At 35.0% G+C, this 18,276-nt stretch overlaps 1 protein-coding gene across 3 annotated transcripts in view; it reads left to right on the plus strand.

Moving 5' to 3' along the window:
* STXBP4 (syntaxin binding protein 4) overlaps positions 1-18,276 on the plus strand; it is a 165,576-nt gene that overhangs the window by 43,017 nt on the left and 104,283 nt on the right. For all 3 annotated transcript variants that reach the window (XM_004747367.3, XM_013053675.2, XM_004747368.3), the window contains exons 9-11: positions 513-609; positions 3,303-3,394; positions 15,015-15,104. In XM_004747367.3, the coding sequence (XP_004747424.1) occupies positions 513-609; positions 3,303-3,394; positions 15,015-15,104 (279 nt within the window). The remainder of the gene's footprint in view (positions 1-512; positions 610-3,302; positions 3,395-15,014; positions 15,105-18,276) is intronic.

The raw sequence follows: 18,276 nt of genomic DNA on the forward strand, positions 1-18,276 counted from the left end.
GCTAAGCTCTAGAATCACTCTTGAATGAATCTATGACTCTTTCCTAATCTCCATTTCTCCTGTCTCTTCTCACTGTGCCTGGCTACCTATACATGAACAGGTATGTTTTGTAGTGCTACTCATAGAAATTAATGTTTTATCTGATTTAATAGAATTTCCTTGCTATTTTTTTTCTGCCATAATCACATATTTTAAGCTAAGAAATTTGAATTTTGGTTTTAGGGCTATGCTTATAAATTTGGCATCAGCCAAAGTGCTAGTCTTGCAAAAAAAGAGAAAGAAAAAAGAAAAGAAGCAAACCATGAAAAATTGAGGTGGTGTTAGAATCGGGAAGCTAATATTTTATAGAAAATTAATCCATAAATAGTCAACCGACTCTCTCTGGGCATGTAATTCTGGTCCCTGTTCCTGATATTGATTCTTTTCATTGGGTTGTAAAATAAAGTTGCAATGAAAAGTTTTATTCTTCAGAGATTTGAAAAATTACTTCACATGAGTCCTTTTCCTTCCAGGCTCTAGATTATCTTGGAATTCAGCCCACAAAGGAACAACATCAAGCCCTGAGACAGCAAGTGCAAGTAGACCCAAAGGGAACAGTGTCTTTTGGAGGTAATATTAGGTTTATCGTGTTGTGTCATCACAGAAGCTTGGTGGGAGAGTTATGGTGACCTGTTTTCATTAAGAGTGCTTCTTCTTTAGAAGGAAAGAGGGGGAAAAAAAATACCACATCTATTTCAGGTTCCTTGGTCAGTACCCTAAAATGTCGTCTAGAATTAACTTGGCCTGGCTGGGTCAGCAGAAAGGCAACTTTCCTAGAATCTTCCAGCTCAAAAATACCTTCATTCTATCCTTCTTTGTTTCTTATTTACTGTAATGTAAAGAAATGTAAACATTTCTCACAAATAACAGAAGAAACAATATAAAATATCAAACTTCTAATTCTACTGCTATGAGATTTCATACTTTTTTCCAGCTAATATGACAGAATAAATATTTTGATGATGCTATATAATTATTCTTATTAAAGTTAGAGTAATATTGACATACTTAGTTGATGTACTATAATATAAAGCCTTTCTACTTTAGGGAATTTTGATGGTTTCTCAGTAGCTGATAGTATTATCAAGTCTATATTTAACATCGTAGTTTTTTTTCCTTCTTTTTCTTGGGATAAATTCCCACAAGTGGTTTAGAAATTTGATAGGTATTCATAAGTTGTTTGCAAGAGACATTATATGTAGGCGTTTGTTCTGCTACTAGTAATGTTTAAATATAACAGTCTTTTATATCGATAACATTCAGTATTTAATTTTTTTATACAATAGATGCAACATTGCATCATTTTTAAAGTGTCTGTATTACTAAAAAGAAATTCACTTTTTAATTTCAAAGTGATAGAAAAAATAAACATTTGCCTCTCCTGTTTGAAAATTACCCCAAATAGGGAGGAGAACAGAAAACAGATTTGCATATATTAACCAAAACCGTGATACGAAAGGACGGAATGTGGATAAGGATATTCAATGAATTGGTGAATAGAGGCCAGACAGCCCAAGTGATATTTCCCCCAGCCTAAAGCAATGGGGGAAACACAATAGGAAACAAGCTGATTTGCCCCTAAAAATGCTTAGGAATTAAAAGTATCAGGTATTTCTCTTCAGAAATAGGCAGGGCATTTCAAATAGGGTTGTTAAAAATCTGCATAAGAAGTTTTTGTCGAGCTGTTACCTGTCCCCTCTCAAGCAGCCCAGGTTGTAACAGTCCCTTATACCTACAAAGAAAAGAAGTATGTTCTCTTGAGAAATTAAACCAGAGAGCTTCTGAACCTATAGTTCCCAGCAGTCAGGGAATTTGGAGGAATGTATGATTAGTTATCACAACACACACCCAGATTGCTCGGTGAACTTTGCAGTCATGTTTATCCTCTGTAGGCAAGAGACTGTAAGATTCTCGCTGAAGAAGCTGCACCAAAATGTCAGTTGGCCCCCCGATTGCTCTGTAGTGAAACTGGCCAGATGACAAAGCAAGTTATGTACACAAAATTTCCATCAGTGTTTTGGTGGTGATTCTTCTTAAATGTGAACTCATAGCCAAGGGTCACCAGACATTTGGAGAAATTCTCCAACGTAAAATAGAAGAGCCCAAAACTTTCTGACAAAGAGAAAAACAGAACCCTGAAAAAGGAGGAATCATGAAAAATCAGGAGAGAACTTCAGACAAACCACCGTGAACATCTTTGAAGAGGTTAAACAAAGATAAGGCATCCAGGAAATAAAGAATAGGATGTTGTAGAATAGGAACCATCAGAAAATACAAAAAAGGATCTTTGGAAATTAAAAGTGTAATAGCTAAAGTTAAAAAATTTGAAGATGCATAGATGAATGGGTCATACTCATGTTTGAAGAAGCTTACAGTTTGCTAGCCAGCATCAGGCAGGTTTTTGGGGTCTTTTTGGTTTGGGTTTTTTTTTTTTTTTTTTTTTTTTTAGATTTTATTTATTTATTTGGCAGAGCAAGAGAGCACAAGCAGGGGGAGCAGTAGAGGAAGAGGGAGAAGCAGGCTCCCTGCTCGGCAGGGAGTCAGATGCTGAGCTCCATCCCAGGACCCTGGGATCATGACCTGAGCCGAAGGCAGACTCTTAACCTGCTGACCCACCCAGGCGCCCCAGTATTAGGAAGGCTTAATTAACAGTTGTTCAGAGTATATCATATGCCTTGGAGTCAGACCTTAAATGGAATTCTGGTCTGCTACTAACTTGCCATGTGGCGGTGGGAAGTTGGCCGTTAACTTGTCTTAGCTGCCATGTGTGGAATGGAGAGTATAAGAAGACCTACCTCAGAGAATTGTTGGGGGGATGAAATAGCAAAGCACTGTGCTGAGCACAGACACTGTTCTATAAATATTAGCTCCTGCTATTATTATTATTATTATTAAACCTCTGGCTCCTGCTAGAAAAGCTGTAAGTCACAATATTGTCCTATGTTTCAGAGAGGTTCTTGCTCATGGTAAAAGAGTTGCAGAAATAGATATGCCTGTGACATGTATGTGCTTTGTTGTTATCTTAACTGATTTGTTAACCGCAGCAAAGTTAACTGAGGTTAGTTAAAACCAGTGTATCTCTCACTTTTTATTTGAGGCTGTATTTCTGTCGCTTCAGTTAATACCACTTTGAGGTAATCCACTGAAAAGTTAAGTTTAAAGTGTTAGTTATCACGCATAGCTTCAACTTCATTTAGAAAAAGGTAAGATGTATTTAGATGAGGTTAAATGTCATGTTCCTACTGAAGTGCATTCCATTTCAGATTTTGTCCAGGTTGCCAGAAACTTGTTTTGCTTGCAGTTGGATGAAGTGAATGTCAGTGCACGTGAAATTTCCAGCATATTAGATTCACAGGTAGGGTATGCCTTATGAAAGTGTCTTGATTGTGCCTGGATCCTAAGTCTTGACTGCTATATGTCATATATGTAGCCTTTTTTTCTCATTTTTCACTTTTAAAAAATTATGCAAATAACAGATACTTCTTCATATAGCAAACACATATTAATTTAAAATCAAAAGTAAAATTTCATCTTAATCTCTTCTGTCCCTCCTCTTTCAGTATTTCCTCATGTTAGTCCTCCCTAAATTTATCACAGAAAGTACCCTAAAGTGTATACCCTCTGAAATTTTTACAGTCTGAACCATCCTTATACATCAGCCTCCAGATTAACATGAAGGAAGGCGTGCCTGCGTGGCCTCAGTCCCTTAAGCATTTGACTCCTAGTTTTGACTCAGGTCGTGATCTTAAGTATTCTTTTGCCTCCTCTTTTGCCTTTTCTGTGCTTTACGTAAAATATAATTGTGAAGGTGTTGACTTCACACATCCTTTGTTCTACAGAACTTTGGCATTTAGGGGTGCCTGGGTGGCTCAGTCAGTTAAGCGTCTGACTCTTGATTTTGGCTCGGGTCATGCTCTCAGGATCCTGGGATTGAGCCCCCCTTTAGACTCTGTACTCAATGAGGAATCTGCTTGAAGATTCTCTCTCTCCCTCTGCCTTGCCCCTCCCCCATCCATTCTCTCCCCCACTCTCTGTCTCTCAAAATAAATAAATCCTAAAAAAAGAACTTTGACATTTATGACATTTATATTTATATATGAGATTTTTCAGGCCTTTTCATTATGGAGTTTCTGTGTTATTGTATCATTCAGGAAGGTCTTCCCAATTTATGTATTTAGTTCACTCAAAATCTGTTCTTGTCGCAAATGGCAAGATTTCATTTCTTTTGATGGCTGCATAGTATTCCATTGTAAAAAAAAAAAAAATCTGTTCTTGTCTGTGCATGAGTTAGGGCTCCAGAGACATAACCACTAGCCCTTGTTCCACCATCATTTACTTAGTAACTGTCCTTCTTCATTTTTGCCACTTATTTGAAATATAGACTTTATCCTATACTAAATCTCTATTACACAGATCTGTTCTAGACTCACTGCTCTGTTCCATTGATGATTTCTCTCTGCCAGTACATTACTATTTTAATTATTCTAGGCATTTATTTCTAGGTTTGTTGCTATGTGGTAGGCTAAGTCCTTGATTTTTTTCTTTTTAACTTCTTGGCTTTGATCTTCTAGTTGGTCTTTAGAATCATTTTTGCTGTGGTAATAAAAATTTAATCGGGACTTTTTAAAATTGGAATTGCATTGTATTTAGAGAGTAGTTCGGGAGAGATTAACATGGTTTATTTTCCCCATTCATTTAGGTGTTTGTTGATATTTTGGAAAGAGAAAATTGTATCTTGCTTCATATTGTCTTAAATATTTCTTGTTAGTCTGAATAGGTATGTTATAGTTTTATTGCTATTGGAAATGGGATTTTTTTTAGCAATTATATTTTCTCTCTTTCTTTCTTTTTTTTTTTTTTTTTAGATTTTATTTATTTATTTGTCAGAGAGAGGGAAAGAGCACACAAGCAGGCAGAGAGGCAGGCAAAGGCAGACGGAGAAGCAGGCTTCCTGCTGAGCCGGGAGCCCAATGTGGGGCTTGGTCCCAGGACCCTGGGGTCATGACCTGAGCCGAAGGCAGAGGGACAGAGGCTTAACCCACTGAGCCACTCAGGCTCCTCTTCTAGGTAGTCATTTTAAGTTAATTACATTTTGTCTCCCACAAAATTTTACCTTTTTTCAGATTTACTGTTGTAATAGGAGCTACAAAAGTGACCAAAAAACTTTTTCATGATATTTGAGCCATTTTATATTTTTAATTTTTTAAAAGAAGCTAGCATTACCTTATTTAATAAATAAGGTTTATAATATATCTACTTAAAAATTACTTAAACATTTTTAAATTTGTAAATAAATTTATGCCATTTCTGTTTTTCTGCAAGAGCTTACATAATAGAAACTTTATCTCTTCCTTTAAGGTTTGAAAGTGTTTCATATGCCAGATGGTCTAGGCCTAGGTCTTTTTGGAAGAGGAGATAGTTCCTATTTTTTAAATGTCTTCTAGGATTATTTTATTCAAGTTTTTGTCCTTTTCCTGAATAATTCTGTTAATGGAGATTTTCCTAGAAAATGTTCCCTTTCATCAAGATACTAAAATTTGTTTAAAAAAATAACACAGGGGTTGCCTGGGTGGCTCAGTGGGTTGGAGCCTCTGCCTTCAGCTCAGGTTGTGATCCCAGGGTCCTGGGATCGATCCCCGCATCAGGCTCTCTGCTCTGCGAGGAGCCTGCTTCCTCCTCTCTCTCTCTCTGCCTGCCTCTCTGCCTACTTGTGATCTCTGTATTTCAAATAAATAAGTAAAATCTTTTTTAAAAAAAATAAAGAAATAAGAAGATAAAAAAATAACGGAATTTTTTTAGGTTTGATTATTTTTGTGAAACTCCTTTTTATCTCATAGACGGTACTACACAATTTTTACAAAGTTATCACAGCCACAGATTTCTATAGATCATATTTGAATTATCATTCAGTATGTAATATTTCTATTGTCATTGCTTCTTTGACTCTTATTTTGAACTGTTTTAGACATTTTCTAGTAATATAGTTCCCTTCCGGTTGCTGATTTCTAGTGTCCTTCACTGAAGTCAGAAGCACATTCTCCATGGTATTAATCCTTTGACCATATATTCAGCATATAGTCAATTTTATAGACTATTTCCCATCTTTTGAAAAGCAGTCTGTTCTGCCCTAAAGTGAGTATAGTGTTAGTGTTCCCTGTATATAAATTAGGTCAAGGTTGTTAATCATGTCATTCAAATTTTCTGTTCCCCTTTTTGTTTTCTCCCAAATTTTCTATTTCCTTTTTCATTTCTTATCTTCTTTTATTATCAGTTATTGAGCAAGAGGCATTTCATTTTAAAGTTTCCCTTAGTTCTGCTAATTTTTTACTTTCCATATCCTAGGCTGTATTATAGGTATATTATGATTTTAGAATTGTTATATCCTGAGAGGACATTGAATCTCTTCATCTCTAGGATGTTTCCTGCCTTAAAATCAACTCAATCTAATCATAAAGTGATACCACTTCTCTTTTTGTTGGTGTTTTGGTTTCCCATGACTATAAATATTTCTCTTTAAAAAAAAAAAAACTGTTATATAACCCTCTAAATGTATCTAATGGAATCTAACTACTATAGTTTTTGGTACTCATAATCATTTTATTTAAAAGAAAATTCATTCATGAATTCTTCTGAGAAATTTATCATCTTTCCTTTTTTCTTGCTTTTATTTTTATTCTATGTTACCCCTAGAATATTATCTTGATATAATTTCAGGAATATAGTATACTGAAGTTATAAATAAATATAAATAAATATTTAAAAATGTGGTATACTTAAAAATCAGTCATTGAGAAAAATCAGTCATTGATCATATTCTGTTGTAAAAATTTAGATAATTAAAATGTATTTGTTTTAATTTACTGTATTCATAAGCTCTGACATTAAAATTTTCTTCTGAATTGAGTAGTAATTCTGCCTTATTGGTACACAATCAAAAATACAAATATATAAATTTTCATCAATTATTTTCATAAAGGTAACTTTTAAAATATAATCATATTTCAGGGGATGAATTATTGCAGTCCAGCTCTGCCATTTACAAGATTTCCATATTTCCATGGGCATTTTTAGATTCTTTTGTACTGACATACTATATGGTTACTAACATAACATAATAAAAAATAATAAAAAGATACATATTGATATCTAATAATGCATTCTTCCACTTTGTTCTTCCTTTTAAATATTGCTTTGGCTAATCTTTTTTCTTGTCCAAATAAATTCTAGCAAAAACCTTACTATACTAAATTTCTACATTATTTTGGAAAGAAACAACATTTTTATAAATCTAAGTCTTCCTACCTGCAAGCATGTTTTGACTTCTTAATTTTATCTTCTTGAATAGCAAATAATACATCTGATATATTTTTCCCAATATGAGCTTTATTAATCTTTTGTTATGTTTCTAGTTACCTTTCACTTTCTTGCCTTTATAATAAATGGTGTCTTTTTTTTGTTTTTAAGACTTCATTTTTTAGAGCATTTTTAGGTTCACAGCAAAACTGAGGGAAAGGTAGGGAGATTTCCTACCTGCCCTCGGCCCCAACACAGGCATAGCCCCCTTCATTATCAACACCCTGCACCAGATTGTGGTACAATGTTACAGTTGATGAACCTGCATTGACATATCATTATCACCTGGAGTTCATAGTTTAGATTATGGTTCACTCTGGGTGCTGTACATTCTATGTGAGTTTGAACAAATATAAAATGACATGTATCCATCATTATGATATCATACGTAGTATTTTTTTTTAAGATTTTATTTATTTATTTGACAGAGATCACAAATAGGCAGAGAGGCAGGCAGAGAGAGAGGGAAGCAGGCTCCCTGCTGAGCAGAAATCCCGAAGTGGGGCTCGATCCCAGGACCCTGAGACCATGACCTGAGCCAAAGGCAGAGGCTTAATCCACTGAGCCACCCAGGCGCCCCCATAGGTAGTATTTTTACCACTCTGATTTTTACTCCTGTGCGCTGCCTGTTCATCTCTCCACACCTGCACCCCTCACCCCGGCAATCACCGATCCTCTTACTGTCTTCATAGTTTGCCCTTTCTATAATGTCATACAGTATGTAGCCTTTTCAGATTGGCTTTCCACTTAGTAAAATGCATTTAAGGTTCCTTTGTATCTTTTCATGTCTTTTCTTTGCTGATTAATATTTCATTATCTGAATGTACCGCAGTTTATCCATTTACCTATTGAAGGACGTTTGTTTGCCTTCAAGTTTTGGCAAATTGTAAATAAAGCTACTATAAACATCCATTTGCAGGTTTTGTGTGAACGTACGTTTTCAACTCCTTTGGGTAGATATCAAGGAGCCCAATTGCTTCTTCATATAGTAAGAAGACGTTTAGTTTTATAAGAAACCATCAAACCTTCTTCCAAAATGGCTATCCCATTTTGCCATCACAGGAGCAATAAATCAGAGTTCATATCATTGAGAATGAGAATTCTCGTGATCTAGGGATTTGGAAACCTTTGGGAGATCACCCAGTCTTCTAGAATTGAGGCACTGATTTATCAGAACTGATTTAGTAGCATTTAAGGTAGGAAAACTGACCCTGTAAGAGCACTGTTTCTCTTCTGCTCTTTAAGGTGTTCTGTATTTTCCTAGCTGATGTTGACAGCAGAGGATTGTTTTCTTACTGCCAAACAGTTCTCAAAGCTACTGTCCCCACTTTTGATAAGGAAAGGCAACAGTGGAGGTTGGGTGGCTTACTAACATAAGGGAAACGGGGAATTTAGAGGACTTTGGGTGAGCGTGCAAAGGTTGCTCAGCAGCTGCAAAAAATACTGGTGCTCTGAATTAGTAACTTACTTCCTTTCTAGCCAGTGATTTTAGGGCAGATAAAAGTGTATTAAGTCTGTGATACTTTGATGACAAAAGCCAAGTGGCAGTGGTAATTGTGCAAGGTCTTCTGCATGCCAATAATTTCCTGTCTGTGGCTTCAGATCAAAATGTTGCGCAATTGTCATTGTATCAGTTTATAAGGTTTCCTTTGTTGTGTTCTGCTTGTCAACATGTAGAAGATATCCCCATAAAATGTTACCCTTCTTTTTCCACCTGAATCCATAATAAGAATACCTTTTACTTTACCACACTTATATATATAACTGAAGCAAAAGTCTCGATGTAATACTTCCATTTTCCACATCATTGCATTGTTATTTAATATTCAGTTCTATTTCATTAAATATTTGGACCTAAAACTCACTAATGGGCCATCTACCACAGTTTGAAAAATACTATAAAAATCACTGCTTGTCAAGTAGCTCATCAGAAACAAATGAAAAATATCTTAATATTGTATTAGTATTCCTAAACTTTCTGTTGTTGTTGTTGAAAAAAATCACCATAGTGCCCCATCTGAAGTATCAATTGATCTGTGGTTGAGGACGCTGACAGTCTGTGAAAGTAGGGAAATTCCACTATGGTTACCCCTCAACCATCTTGTCAGAAACAACAGAGTCAAATCTTTGTAATCCATCTGTTAGGGATGGCTGTTTTTTACTTGTGTTTTCTTTTTCTGGCTTGTCTTCTCTTTAATTTATTTTTTTTTAAATATTTTTGCTGAAGCATAATGGACACCCTGTGAAGTGTAAAAATCTCAAGTGTATGACGTGATGAATTTCTATTAGTATCTTGTGTATAATCCCCACTCCAAAGACTCCATTGTATCAACTTTGTCCCAGTTAGCCACCACTCCCATCTTCACAATGGAACCGCTCTCCCGACTTATATGAGTGTAGATTACTTTTGCCTGTTCTTGAACGTCTTAATAAATAGAATCACCCAGTAGATACTCTTTCGTGATGAGCTTCTTTTGTTCATCATTTCACCTGACTCGTAAGATTTCCTGAGATGCCATGTTTCAAGAAGGAAGAATTGCTGGGTCAGTCTAAGTCAGTCCTACTTTTGTTTAGCTGACAAAACCCAAAAAACAAAAAGCTCATTTTGGAATAATACAGCATTTAATTCTAAAAATGTAATTATCCTACTATGATTATAATCATCATTGCTATATTAAAAATTCACACCATGCTATACCTGTGGCTGGGGCAAGGTTACCTACAGAAAAGCAAGGTTGGAGCCTAGATTTAGAAGAATTCTAAACCTAGCAACCACAGACTTGAGTCTATCATAATAATATGGTGAGTTTACCATCCTAATTAAATATCATACAGGGATTATCTTAAAATCACAGAGAGAACACTGTAAATTCCCTAAAGTAGACTTTTCACAGTTTGGTTTCTTGCTAAATCAGTTTGGTGGATCGCAACCCCCATTTTAACAAGTGAGAGAATAAAGTGGAAAATATAGTGAATTGTGTGTGCATGAGTAATGTTTCACTTATACCGGGGTCATGATAGAAAAGGCATCTCTCACTATATGTAGCAGTATGTACTGCTCTGTAAAACATTAGATATATACATTGAACAACCCCAGCGTGTGGCATTGTGTTAGCTGCTCCAGTATATTATTAAAACAAAACTCAAGCCTGTCCCTCAAGGAACTTAAGGGTATTACGTATAGAAAGGCATATACACAAATAATTATAGTTTAAAAAACTGTAGCATTGCAAGATAAGGCCGTAGTACTAACAGAGCTCAAAATATTTAGAGAAGATTCCTAACAGACTTGGCATTTGAATGAGTTTTAAATGATATACAGGATTTTATCTGCTTAAGAAGTGGATGGAACGTGCTAAGAGAATTAGCATGAATAAAAATGTATATATATAATGTGATGGTAAGTAGAGAGTATCTAGTTTTTTTTTTTTTTTAAAGTGAGTACATGCAGATCAGTGAAGGGAGTTAGGCCTAAAAGGGCAAATATTACACTTAGAAGGTTATACTGTACTAGTCACCAATGAAGAGCCATTAGGGAGAATTTTATGACATGATCAAAGTAATTAGAAATGATAATCTTGTAATAGTGTTGGTTATCTTGGAAGGGAATGAAACTGGTGGTAGGTAGCCTGGATAGTGGGCAAAGGGTCTTCCCACTTGTTTCCAAATACAGAATATTAAGAACTAAACTATGGTGAAGTTGAGGATAATGGGAAGGAATAGAGAGACAGGTATATAATATTATATATAATATATATAATAGGTATAATAATATATATAACATTTTATATATAATGTATATAATTATATATATAATTATATGTAATATAATAATAAGTGTATTACCATTGAGACTTGCATTTGGGTGTAAGAACCAAGGGAGAATGAGTTAAAGATAACTGAGAGTTTTGATTCGGATGATTAATAATGGGTTGGCTATCAGTAAAAGTAGGGAAGTAAGTGGAGACGATGGTAGTTGGATTTTAAAGAGTAAATTCAATATGCTGACAGGTGTAAATAATCAAAAAGCCATTGGAAGTAAGGAATTGGACACAAAGGGGGTTTGGGAATTATTTGGAGAGTGATGGTTGAAGTGAGGCAGTGAATGTGAGCACTCAGGGAGAGCTTATAGAGAAAAAGGGAGAAAGGAACAAACTTTGGAGGACCTCCCCTCTCCCATTTAAGGAGTGGAAATAAAATTAAGTCATTAGAAACAGCCTAAATATTCTGAAGGTTAGGGGAGATGGTGGGATATCAAAAACCTAGGGAAGAGAAAATTTCAAAGACAGATGGCTTAAGCAATGTTCCATGAAACAGAGAAGAAAAGTTGATGGAGGGGTACATTTATTTTGTCAAATGTTAGGTTAACTACTGACATTGAACATAATTATTTTCAAAATGTGGGGACAGGAGGAAAGATTTATTAAGCAAATTATAAGAAGTTAAAGGAGGGAGCAAGAGAAAGGAAGGAGAAAATAAGGGAATATACAGAAACTTTAAGGAAAGGAGGAAATTGAATGGGTTTCTAATAGAAGGCTTTCATCTAGGAGGGAAAAATTGACCTTAAACAGACTTTATTGTTCTGTTGAAGATGAGTTGAGTTTCAGAATGAGAACAGTAAAATAGTAGCTATCCAGAGTAGAGTAGAAATGATTTACAGTGTTATTTACGGGGTGTTTCAGAGGTTGGAGGACCTGAGGGTCATAAATGATACTGGGAGAACCAGACAGGAAAGGAATGGAGAAAGGTAAGGGAACAGTCCAAGAACTGGAAGGAGGTTAGAAAACAATTATCTGTCTGAATCCTTTGAGATTAAATAGCAAAAATTCATTTCATCTGCTGCTTGCTTATTTGAAGCATATTCAAACTCTTATTAACATATGACTGAGCACAGAGAGGCTTTTCACAGAATTCACAGGTACCATCTATGACTGGTTCTCTGGCTATAAGTTTTCACTGCTTAGCCCAAAATAGCAATAGAATTATAACACATATTGTTTTGTTTGTTTTTAAGTTATAGTTTGTTCTGTGATTGTTGAAGCCTAGTGTTTTGCCTCCTAAAATGGTACTATGCGCCATTTTCTATATGATTTGCCACCATGTTTTAAGCTCAGAAGTTTTTAATCGCATCCCTAAAATCCCTGTCTATAATTTCACTTAGTAAAAAAAAAAAAAAAAAAAATATATATATATATATATATATATATATATATATATATATATAATTAGCTCTGTTATCTAGATTCTTATTTAAACTTTTGAGTTATTTCACATTTAGGTAGCATGCAAGATAACAATAGGCTTATCTGAATATTGAGTAGCAGTGTTTCCCAGAACACTTTGTATTTGCAGACATTAGTCAAGTGAGGTGCCACAAAATAAATAAAGGTGGGACACCTGGGTGGCTTAGTGATTAAGCCTTTGTCTTTGGCACAGGTCATGGTCTCAGGGTCCTAGGAGCCTGCTTCCCCCTCTCTCTCTGCCTGCCTCTATGCCTACTTGTAATCTCTGTCTGTCAAATAAATAAACAAAAATCTTTAAATAAATAAAGGTGTAGTGGTCAAGGGTATGGCCAAATAACTTGAGGAAAAGCAACAAGTTATTAAATTTTATTTCCTTTGGGGATATTAAAAATGCTCGTTAGCAAATTATTATGGATGTTGGAAGCCTTGCAGGAAAGAAGTTCATTTTTTTTCTAAATCCTAACATTTCTCAAATTTACCTGACCACAGGGTCCGCTGCCATCGTCCCCACCACTCAGTTTGGCTTTTGTGCAAACCTAGTTAATATCCTTTAGAACATACTTCGGGAAATATTGTTACATTTGAAAATGTCTTAAAAACTAATCCTAAACAGTATAAGAATGAATTCTAGGAGTGGGTGTTGAGTACTCAAGAAAGGGTAGAGTAACAGAGACAGATGAAGATGATGTGATGACGTAAATTGTGAAACAAATAGATACTCAAAGGTAACTGTCAGGACCAAAGGAAACAGTAGTGTGCAGGAAAAATATTTCTCCCCCCAAAATTGAGGAATGGCTCTTACTTCAGTTATGCTAGGATTTAGAAATCAAACCTGCATTTATTGTATCTATTCCGTCATGATTTCTCTTGGGCAGTTAGTAAAAATCTGACTAACATCAGACTTCTGTGGGAATCTTGGGGTGGCCATTTATTAGCTGTGAAACCTTACATAAGTTGCTAACCTGAGCCTGTTTCCTCCTCTGCTAAATGGAGACAAGGTTATAGGAAGGATATAGTATTGAATGTATGTGGCCCTTAACAGTGTGTCTGCACATAGTAAGTTCGTAATAAATGTGATACCATTAATTTGTTTTTAAGATTTTATTTGTATATCAGAGAGAGTGAGAGTACGTACAAGTAGGGGTGGAGAGAGAGAGTGGGAAGGGCGGAGAAGGAGGGAGGAGTAGGTTTTCTGCTGAGCAGGGAGCCCGTCGTGATCCGGGGTCATGATCTGAACTGAAGGCAGAAGCTTAACCACCAGGCACCCCTATCATTAATGATTTTTATTATCTTTTGTCACTCTGCATTCATCTCTCCTGTCTGAAAGGCTCTGCCTTAAGCCCATACTTGTAAAGCAATCATTTTCTCCACATAATCCTTTAAATTATATTTTCTGTACATTTTTTTAGTTCTGTTATAATTTATACATATAAGATGGCTATAATTGGACTTGGATTTTTATCTCTGATTAGATTGTCATTGTTTTTTTTTACCTTATAATTGACTGTCAGATCATGCTAGCAGTAAGAGAAGAGGAATTGCCATCTCTGCTATTTTGTGGTGGTGGTTGTTCACTTGGGCCTGAATTATTAATATTACCTTCAGTCTACAGTTTCTGTGCTTGAATCTTTGAAAGCTGCTCGGCTGTTAACATTGCATTTCATATAGTTAAAACAAGGTGTGGAATTAATCAGTGACCTTTACTGGGTTCACACAAATTCTCTTGGCTGATAATGTCCAGTGTTTTGCTAGCCTCAGATGCCATGTACATGGGGTGGATATTTTGGGGAGTAGTTTATGTTGATAACTCATAAAGTCTTTTTTTTATTATTTTTTAAAAATTTTTAATTAATTATTTTTATTAACATATAGTATATTATTTGCCTCAGGGGTACAGGTCTGTGAATCGTCAGGCTTACACTTCATAGCACTCACCATAGCACATACCCCCCCAATGTCCATAACCCAACCATACTCTATACCCCATCTCCCCCCAGCAACCCTCAGTTTGTTTTGTGAGATTAAGAGTCTCTTGTGGTTTGTTTCTCTCCCGATCTCCTGAAGTCTTTTTGACATCATAAACACAAGCGTAGAATTTGGACCTTTAAGGGAAATTATATTGTTAAAATTGATGACATAAAGGTGACAACACAGTATGTATACCTTATAATCATCTAGATTCTGTTATAAATAACAGCAGTGCAAACTCAAGCTTAAATCAAGTTACCCCAGATTGCTTTAACATTCTCTTTCATCTAATCAGATGACTCCAAAGTAACAAAATAAATTTGGTTATTAAAATGCAAAAAGGGTTTTTATGCTAGTTCTCATAATTAGCATCTAATGCATAACTTTTTTCTTATGTTTTAATATTGACAGCTTCTTCCCTGTGATTCCTTAGAGGCAGATGAAATAGAAAGGCTTAAGCGTGAAAGAAATGATGCCTTAGAGGAAGTGAATATGCTCAAGGTAATCTCCAATTTCGCCTCCTTATGTTTTGTTGAGAAAAAAGAAACGGAAAAATAGTATTATAAATTATCAAATATTATTTATGTTCATATTAATACCAAATATTTTATAATTCATTTATTCAGCAGGCCTTTAAAGGGTCCTTTTTTTGTTTGTTTGTTTCTTTACTTACTTTTATTTCCCAATACCCATGTAAGACTCAGTGTAGACAGTGGGTTTTGCTCATACCTGAGGATCTGGCTACTTCACACACCTTTTTGCTCTCATGTGGGTGGCAAAGATGAGAAACCAACAAAGATTAGATGAGTCAACCAAGCAAACCATGACAATTTTGAATCCTTAAATGTTCACTGGAAAATACATTTTTCATGTTTGTCGGCATGTTTCAGAGGCCTCTTGTTTTGGTAATAATATTTGGAATTAAGGTAATATGATTAAGAGAAAAAGATACTCAGCATCCCCAAATATACTTTAAGATTTTGGTTCTTTTTTTATATATTTTCATTCTGTTTTTAATAGGATATTAAATTTAAATTATACTGCAATTTTCACAGAAATCCATTGTACTTTTCAAGTCTTCAAGAAAAGCTATATAAACTACTTGATTTGCCCTTAATTCACTATAGGAATACTTTTTTCCATTATTTTAAATTATTTTCTGAAATAAGTAAAATTCTCTGTTTATTTACTTAATTTTTATTAAAGCAAAATCTTTACACCTCCCCAAAAAAGGAAGAAATTTCCTTCCTGCCTTAGTTTTAAAATTCCAACCCCTAGAGGAAGCCATTGTTAAACACACCTTGTTTATAGCCTTTCGGAGACTTTTTTCTCTCTACAGCCAATTATATTTCTAAAAATAAATGTATATATGCATTTTAGCTTTTATGTAAATCTCTTTACATTGAACACTTTTTTACAACTTGCTTCCTATTTCTTTTTTCTCTTTGTTGGCCTTATATCTTGGGCTATTTTTCGAGTTAATATGTGCAGATCTGCCAAAATCCTTTTCTTTTTTTTTTTTAAGGATTTTATATATTTATTTGTCAGAGGGAGAGAGAGAGAGACGAGCCAGCAGAGTGAGCAGCAGGCAGAGGGAGAAAAGCCCGATTTAGGGCTCAGGCCCAGGACCCTGGGATCATGACCTGAGCCAAAGGCAGATGGTTACCTGACTGAGCCACCCAGGTGTCCCCTGCCAAAGTCTTCTTAATGGTTCTCCTATCATCAGTGTTTCTGTCCTAGGTTATCTAGCCAACTCCTTTTTTTTCTTTTAAGATTTTATTTATTTATTAAAGAGAGAGTGAGAGAGCACGCACTCATGCATGGGAGGGGCATGGAGGGGGCACAGTAGAGGGAACGAATCCTCAAGCAGACTCCCCGCTGAGCAGCAAAATGGATGTAGGGCTTGATCCCAGGACCCTGGGATCATGACCTGGGCTGAACCACCCAGGCACCCCTAGCCAGTTCCTTAATGATGAATATTTAGGCTACTTCCAGTTTTCCTCTACTAAAAATAAGTTCATTATAGATAGCTTTGTAGATGTATCTTGGGGCAATTTGTACAATTGTAAATGTACAAACTGAATACATTTCTGAACGTAGAATTGTTTTATCAAAGGATATGGACACATAAAATTTTATACACATTACTAAGTTACCCTTCAAAAGGCTTTACCAATTCATGTTCCTTCCAAGTGTGTATGAACATTCCATTACTAAAGGAATATTTTATAGGCTTTTTTTTACAACTTTGAAATCACTTCTACATTTTTGGTTATAATACTTGAGAATAAAAATGAAAAAACATAAATTTAGTTTTAAGAATAAATTGACAATAATTTCCTCATATTCTCTTTGAAAGCATCGCCAATGATGGCTGTCTTGGTAAAACAGCATTTTATATAGTCCGTCTCTGCATAAGCCATTAAATTTTATGGTTCATCAGAACTTTCAGAGGTGCCTGGGTGGCTCAGTCGGTTAAGCACTGGACTTTTGATTTTGGTGTGGAGCCTTCTTAAGATTCTCTGTCTCTCCCTCTCAAAAGAAAAAAAAGAAAAACCTTTGGAGGCTCTCAGATCTTTTCATTTACTTAATGTATATCATTGTTAATGATACATTGCAATTTTATTTAAATATCAGTATTATTAGAATTTTAACTTAAAATTGCATTTATGTAACATTTAAACAGGGCTCCCTTAAAGAGCTCTTAAATAAATCAGGGTTCACACTTAAAGTCTATGTCACGTAACTAAACATGTTCTAATGTGACAGGACCTGAAATCCCAGATACAGCATATTCTGTATTTTATAATTTCCTTTACCCACAAACCTGTCTGTTGGCTGAGAACCATTTGGTTTGCCATGTAAAAGAGTGTACACAGCCATAAATACTTCTTCAAGGTAACATGTGTACCTTCAGTATTTCTACTTGTCTTACACACACACAGATAACAGAGGTTGTTCCGTGAAGTTCATAGAGGGTGTAGGTGTTCTCTCATCACTTGCAACATCTCTATTCTTCATGCCTGATTTGAGGCTCAAATAAAAATGAAACCAATATCATTTGATGCCAGTGGCTAATTTTTATTGGACGAGAGTGATTTTTTTAAAAGTGCTGTGGGCTTTATTTAACTTAAAGCCTTTCTGCAAAGTTCAAGATTGCTACTGCTTTGCAAAGCTGAATGAAAATAGATGTATTTTCCATTTACAGATGCAAAAAAACTAGGACACAGAGTGAAGGTGACTTGCTAGAGCATAAAAGCATGAGAGCCAGCAGTTTCTTGGCTCCTGATCTGTGGCAGATTCATTAGATTGCTATATTAAATTCATCTTCATATACCTTCATTTCATATCTTAGATAAGAATGAGCTGAAATATACCAGGAAACAGAATGCTTCTTATAAACATTGCAGTATTGCCATGAATATTTACCACTCAATTTAATCTTCAAGCAATTCTTCTGCTCAAGTTTATAGTAAAATTGTCCTTATATTACTCTTAGTATTTTTGATTAGATCAATAAAATATGGATTTATTTACGATATATTTTTTAAAAGCTGAATATTTTAGGGTATGTGCTTACATTTTAATTTCAAAGATAACATTTAATTTACATGTGTGAAATTATTTATTCTATGACAGTAATTATTATTTTATATTTTGGTTACATTAGTCA

The sequence above is a fragment of the Mustela putorius genome, unplaced genomic scaffold (genome assembly GCF_011764305.1).
Source record: "Mustela putorius furo isolate JIRA1106 unplaced genomic scaffold, ASM1176430v1.1 tig00003962_pilon_pilon_pilon, whole genome shotgun sequence".
In the NCBI taxonomy this organism is placed as follows: Eukaryota; Metazoa; Chordata; class Mammalia; order Carnivora; family Mustelidae; genus Mustela; species Mustela putorius.